Source organism: Aethalodelphis obliquidens, unplaced genomic scaffold, assembly GCF_003676395.1.
Source record: "Aethalodelphis obliquidens isolate GAN/ISIS:26980383/991018 unplaced genomic scaffold, ASM367639v1 scaffold53, whole genome shotgun sequence".
NCBI classification, from domain to species: domain Eukaryota; kingdom Metazoa; phylum Chordata; class Mammalia; order Artiodactyla; family Delphinidae; genus Aethalodelphis; species Aethalodelphis obliquidens.
The window spans coordinates 11163552-11170274 of NW_020837997.1; the positions used below are offsets into that span (position 1 = coordinate 11163552).

At 59.2% G+C, this 6723-nt stretch overlaps 1 protein-coding gene across 1 annotated transcript in view; it reads left to right on the plus strand.

Annotated features, from left to right (window-relative positions):
• The first annotated feature begins 264 nt into the window (after positions 1 to 264).
• The window catches only part of PLIN5 (perilipin 5), a 7753-nt gene continuing 1294 nt past the window's right edge, over positions 265 to 6723 (plus strand). Inside the window, exons 1-7 of the mRNA XM_027085423.1 lie at positions 265 to 316; positions 1112 to 1193; positions 2010 to 2205; positions 3149 to 3231; positions 3602 to 3782; positions 4686 to 4885; positions 6398 to 6511. Of these exons, the coding sequence (XP_026941224.1) occupies positions 1134 to 1193; positions 2010 to 2205; positions 3149 to 3231; positions 3602 to 3782; positions 4686 to 4885; positions 6398 to 6511 (834 nt within the window). The 5' untranslated portion in view covers positions 265 to 316; positions 1112 to 1133. The remainder of the gene's footprint in view (positions 317 to 1111; positions 1194 to 2009; positions 2206 to 3148; positions 3232 to 3601; positions 3783 to 4685; positions 4886 to 6397; positions 6512 to 6723) is intronic.

Below are 6723 nucleotides of genomic sequence, written 5' to 3' on the forward strand. Positions count from 1 at the left end.
TCCACCGTCTCTGCGGCAACAGCAGTGAGGGTGACAGGTGGTCAAACTTAGCCAAGGAAAGTAACTCAATCCTTAGCATAGAGCGTCCCCAAGTTGCTATGGCAACCGCGGGGCGCTCTGGGAGCCCCTGGGTAGGGCGAGGGGCCCCGGAGCCCCGCCCAGGGCACGCCCCCTCAGGCCTCTCCCTATTGGTCGGTCCCCGAAGGTCCCGCCCCCAAGTCACTATAAGGGGGGGCGGGGAAGGCTGGAGTCGGAGACCGGAGTCTGAGTGTGGGGTCTGCTGCAGCACCTTGGGGCTGAAGTTGAACGCGCCTGGGTGAGTGCCTCGCGGGCGGCGTTCAGGAGTGCCCAGCAGGCCCGGGGGCGCGGTGGGTGGGTGGGAGGGCGAGAGCCCAGCGGCTTGGGGAGAGGAGTGGTGTGACAGGCCGGAGCAGGTGGCTGAGACCCTTGGCCCAGTTGGCAAAAGCTCAGGACCCAGTTGGGAGAGGACTGGGGTTCTGAGGGCGCTGGGTGCGGACGGGGGAAGAACTGTAGGCGGGGAGTCTGAGGTCGAAGTCCCGCTCTGAGTCTACTTAGCTGAGTGACCTTGGGCCCATTATGGACCTGCTGTGTGCCTCAGTTTCCCTGTGTATCAAACTGGACTGTGGGTTTACTGGGATTCTGCAGCAACCACCTGCACCCCCGCAGGGGGCTGCTTGCACGGTTCCATCCCGGGCCAGGGCAACAGGGATCTTCCCTAACTGCAGCGGAGGCAACAGCCCACACAGGTGAAGGCATTTGCCCAAAGTCACACAGCAGGTAATGGTCAGACTCGAACTCAGGTGTGTCTCTGCCCAGAGCCCATGCTTTGAATCACCGCAGGGCCTCCACTTTGTCAGAGGTTCTCTACTACGCACCTGCTGTGTGCAGAGCCCTGTGCATGCATTGTCCCTGCCCGGGGCGCTCTGAGGTAGGCATTATCATTACCTCATTTTGCAGATGAGGAAAACGGAGGCCCCAAGAGGGAAGGAGACTTGCCCGGGTCACCAAGCCCAGCCAGACAGAACCCAGGGCCTGGGTGGGAGCCGGGAGGGCTGGTGTGCAAGGGCCCATCACTCTGTCCTGCCCCCAGGGTGACCCTGTTTGCAGTCGGCATGTCAGAAGACGAGGCGGCTCAGGCCTCCAGACCCAGCTTGTGGGAGCAGGACCAGCAGGTAAGGGGCTGCACCTCCCATGGAGCTCGGCAAGGGAGGAGGTGGGGGGGCAGTCCCTCCTGGGACAGTTTCAGACTGGGTCCCCCTGCCCTTGCTTCGAGCACCTTACTCTGAGGGCATTTTGGAGCGTGGTTGGGGGAGGCACATTCTACCCATTTCCCAGAGGGGCAAAGTGAGGCCCAGGGAAGGGTGTGTCTCTGGGGTGTGTCTCTCCAGACACTCTCAGCCAGCTTACCTGGCCTCTGCCCAACTCTCTCCCACTCCCATCTCTGGGTCTCTTACCTGTATCTCTCTGTTTCTGTGTCCACCATCATGGCACTCTTAACAACAATAATAATAGCAATCACGGCGTATACTCTGCATCATTCACTGTTCCGAGCGCTTCACATGTTGTACTCCTTGAATCCCCATCACAGCCCTAGAAACCCAGTTTACAGATAGGGAGACTGAGGCACAGAGCAGTTCACGCACTTGCCCAAGCTCACACAGCTTGGAAGTGGAGAACCAGAACTGAACGCAGGTGGTCTTGCTCCGGAGGCTGTGCCCTTAATAACCAGACACTAATGGCTCTTCCCTCAAGGAGACTGAGTCTTTCAGAACCGGTCCCACTCTGTGTATGCTGTTGAGAACAGGAGCTCTAGGTGCACCTCGGTGTGGGTGTCCATTGCCTGCGCGCAGCTGCGCTCGATATACTTACCCCCCACCCCTCTCACCTGCCCCTCGTCCCCGCCCAGAGAGGGTGAGTGGGCTCTCTAGCATGTGGCTGAGCCCCCCCCACTCCACCTGGGACCCCTCTGACACCACCCCTTCCTGCAGAACGTGGTGCAGCGTGTGGCGGCCCTGCCCCTGGTCAGGGCCACGTGCACCGCAGTCTCCGATGCTTACAGCGCCGCCAAGGACAGGCACCCGCTGCTGGGCTCCGCCTGCCGTCTGGCTGAGCACTGCATGTGTGGCCTGACCACGCGTGCCCTGGACCACGCCCAGCCGCTGCTCAGCCACCTGCAGCCCCAGCGTGAGTCCCCCTGGCCAGAGTCCTGGGTCCTGTGGTTTGTCCCACTGCCCCACCCTCTCATGCTCTATCTGCATGACAGCTGCTGCAGTGGACCCCCTGAGACGGGTGTCCCTCTGCAGTCTCACCTATGCTGTGTGCCTTTACTCTGTCCACCTGCCTGTCCCCCATCCACCTGTGTCATCCCCTCTCTTGGTCCTCCTGCCTGTGCCATCTCACCCTCCATTCTCTGCCTGTCCCGTCCCCCATTCTACCTGCATCCCTCGTGCCCTCTGCCTCTGCTTATTTGTCCCTCTGTAGTTTGATCACCTGCCCGTCTGCCCTTAGCTGTTTCCTTGGGGCCCCCCTCCTTTTGTCCCCATCTTGTCTGTCTCACTGTCCTCCTCCCTTTGGCTAGCCTGATGTGCCTTGGGTCCCTTTGCCTGTCCAATCTCCCTCCCCTGTCTGCCCCTTCCTCCACCCGTCCTGAGCCTGTGACCAGCTCAGGGGGTCCAACCTGGCAGTGGGGTTGGGGGACAGAGAGACCCTCGGCCTCGCATCTGACCGAGGAAGGGGATCACCTGAGGGTCCCAGCCCAGGGCCTCGCCTGCCTCCTTCTCAGCCGGCTTGTGTGACCTTGAGCCTGCTCGCTGGGGCATCTGAGCTGGACATGGGTGAGAAGTCACCTTGGTGCTGGCAGCAGCGGTGGCAGGGCGGAGGCGGGAAGGGCAGAGAGGCAGGGTGCAGCCTGGTGGCTCACCCACACACTCAGGGTCCCGGCCCCTTGCGGGGGGCCAGCCAGGTGCCCCCTCTGTCTTTCCCTCCGTGTGTGTGTGTGTGTGTGTGTGTGTCTGTCTGTCTCCTTTTTTCTCTGCCTCTCCCTCCAACATCCCCTCCCTCTATGTCCCTGTGTCCCCCTCTCCCTTGACATCTCCCCAATTCTCGCTCGCTGCCTCTCTGTCTCCAGTGGCCACAGTGAACGATCTCGCCTGCAGGGGCCTGGACAAGCTGGGGGAGAAGCTGCCCTTTCTTCAGCAACCTTCAGAGACGGTACCCAGCACCACCAGATGGTGGGGAAGCTGTAGGGGGTGGAGGTGGCAGGGAGAAACGCAGCCTGAACACCTGGGCCAGCTGGACTCCAGGACCCAGTCAGGCTTTGGTTAACTGGAACAAAACAGCCGCCAGATGAAAATAATTGACACCTGTGTTTACTGAGCACATAATATGTGCCAGCTGGTGCTGGGGATCCCTTCAGCAACCCCATGAGGAAGATTTGATTTTCCTCCATTTTATAAGAGGGGAAATTGTGGCCCAGAGCCAAACAGGGGCCAGGGGTCCTTGCCTCGCAGCCTCAGGGAGCTGGGGGCAGGGGAAGGGAGCCGGAGACCTACAGCAACCGGAGCTGGGCCCCTTCCGCCAGGTGGTGACCTCGGCCAAGGACGTGGTGGCCAGTGGCGTGACAGGCGTGGTAGGCCTGGCTCGGCAAGGCCGCCGCTGGAGTGTGGAGCTGAAACGATCCATGAGCCACGCCGTGGACGTAGTGCTGGGCAAGTCAGAGGAGCTGGTGGACCACTTTCTGCCCATGACTGAGGAGGAACTTGGTAAGGCCAGAGCCCTCCCCGCTCGCCCCGGAATCCTCCTACCCATCCCTGGAGGTTACGGATCAGAGAGGGCCCGGCCTCACCCAAGGCCACATAGCAGATCAGTAGGGAACATGGAGCTCCAGCCCAGGCCTGACCTCCCCCAACCCGCATCCTACTAGAAATCTGACTGCCCAGACCCCCGAGAGTATATGGGGCTTACAGACTTGAGGGCCACGGCCTCCAGCTGGTGGCCCTCCTTACTGTAGTATTTGGCCTGTGCAATGCCTTTAAAATGATTTAATTCATCACATGCATTTAAAAATCAGGTTTTGCCCTACAAATCCTGATTTCTAACTTGCCTTGGAAAATCAGATATTTGGGTTGAATGGCGTCCTCCCCTTTACGTGGTTCCCTTGAACCCCACCATTCTCCAGTGTTCTGCATCTAGTCTGTTGACCCTGGAGACCATCTGACTTCCAAACCCTGCTTTATGGCATTGGAGGAACATGGGGCGTGCCCCCTCCTTCGCAGAAAGGCTGTGAGCCATTTTTGAAGCACCTTCTGTGGGCCAAACACTTGTAAGCGACTCTTTCATTATTATAAGCTCCATTCACAGGTGAGGAAAATCGAGGTAAAGAGACCCGGGATTTGCACCGAGGCAATCAGTAAAGTGGTTACGAGTGCCTGGGTTTGAATCCTAGGTCGGCCTCTTGCACCCCGTGGGACTTCACCTCTCTTTACCTTGGGTTTCCTCATCTGTAAATAGAGCTAATAATAGTGCCTACATCGTAGGACTTGGGGACGGTCGTATGAATTGATATTGTAGAGGGGAAATATACAAGCTGTAGGAGCCCATGGGCGTGTCCACCCAGAAGCGGAGGGCGTGGCCACGCTGACTCCCCTCCCCATCCCGTCCTCCAGCGGCTCTGGCAGCAGAGGTTGAGGGCCCGGAAGTGGGCTCCGTGGAAGAGCAGCGGAGACATCAGGGCTACTTTGTACGCCTGGGTTCCCTGTCGGCGCGGCTCCGCCACCTGGCATACGAGCACTCTCTGGGGAAACTGAGGCGGAGGAAACACCACGCCCAGGACACGCTGGCCCAGTTGCAGGAGACTCTGGAGCTGGTGAGAGCCCTCTGCCTGCCCCCCTTTCCCACCCCGTGATGCCGGCCAGCATGCGTGGATTGAGTGCCCGCGGACTACCTGGTCCCCTGCTAGTCTGAAAGGGGGAGGCGGAACCGTGTATGTGCAGGGCTGGGGCAGAGGAGGGACCCGGGGCTGGAGGCATTCAGTGGGGGTCAAGGCTCAGCCTGGGGAGGCAGAAAGAGGTTTTGTGGAGGAGGGGAAGTTATAGGCGGTTAAGATGGATGGGAAGAGAGTGAAGGTACCTCTTCCCGGGCTCTCCCATCACCAATCACAATCTTCCCAGCCTTTAGGTTCTAGCTGATAACCCAGCTTCTTTCCCCGTTGTGCATCGCTCCCTGCTCCAGAGGAACATAACAGCTCCTGTTTTCTATGTTTGATGAGTTCAGATGCCCCTAACCTGCTCCTGCTGCATCCTGCTCCCCATCTCAACTGATGACAGCCCTGTCCTTCCAGGGCCTCAGGCCAAAACCTGGGAGTCACCCTCAACTTCCCTCTTCTCCTCCTCTCCCACATCCGACATATCAGCCAGTACTGTTGGCTCTGCCTTCAAAGTCTACCCAGAACCCGCCCACATCTCCTCCTTCCTCTTGCTCCACCTGGGTCCAGCCATGATTACTCAACCATGGTCCTGGTTTCTCATCCTGGACCCCACAGTCTGTCCTTCCTGAAGCAGCCACCAGAGGGCACCTGTGAGCACCGGAGTGGGCTACTTTCACTGAGCAGCGTGTCCTCAAGGTTCATCCATGTTGTAGCGTGTTTCAGAATTTCCTTCCTTTTTAAGGCTGAATAACAGTCATCCCTCAGTATCTGCGAGGGATTGGTTCCAGAACCCCCCACGGAAACCAAAATCCGAGGATGCTCAAGTCACTTCTGTAAAATGGCACAGTTCTGCATCCACCGATTCAACCAACTGCGAATCTTGGTTGAATCCTCAGATGCAGAGCCCGTGGATACGGAGGTCAGACTGTTCTACTGTGTGGATCACAGTTTATTTCTATTAATCTTCTAATACCTGCCCTGTCCTGGGCACTGAAGACCCAGTGGCCCCCTCAGGACACTCACAGTCCAGTAGGGGGACTAGGGTCATGATGGGAGAGCATGCTGGGTTCTGTGGGACCCGGAGGAGGGATCCACCCAGCCAGGAGCCGGGGAAGGGAGGCTTCTTGGAGTGGGTGATGTCTACAGTGAGACTTGAACTGAAGTGAACCAGGCAGCGGGATGGGATGGAGAGGAGAGTGTTCCTAGCAGAGGCACAAGCATGGGCAAAACCTGGCAGTGAGTCTGAGTTTCAGGGGAACCACAGGTCTCAGGTCTGGCCATGGGCAGGGGAGAAAATGAGCAGATCGGCCAGGCTGGATCAGTAGGCACGGAAGGTTTGCATACAGTGGATGTTCCGTAAGTGCCTATTGAGGCCAGATCCACGCTAGGATCCTGGTTCCCCCAACACTCCAAATCCTCCAGTTCTGACTACTATGGTCCCCGTCCCCACAGATTGACCACATGCAGTGCGGAGTGACGCCCATCACCCCAGCCCACCCTGGGAAGGTGCATGAGCTGTGGGAGGGCTGGAGCCAGCACTCCCCAGAGAACGGCCGCCGCAGTCAGGTAAGATGGCGTGGAGGAGGGGGGTTGGGGGGCGTGGGAGGGGTTCTGGATCTGCCAGGGGTTGCCAGGGGCGGGGCTCTAGCCAGCTTCAACCAAGTACTGAGGTCAGCTGGTTGGAGAGTCCGTGGGGAAACTGAGGCAGGGCGGGGGTCCTGTTGGGGGTCCATCGGGACACCCAAGCCCCTCCCCTCCCCTCCCTCCCCTCCCTCCCC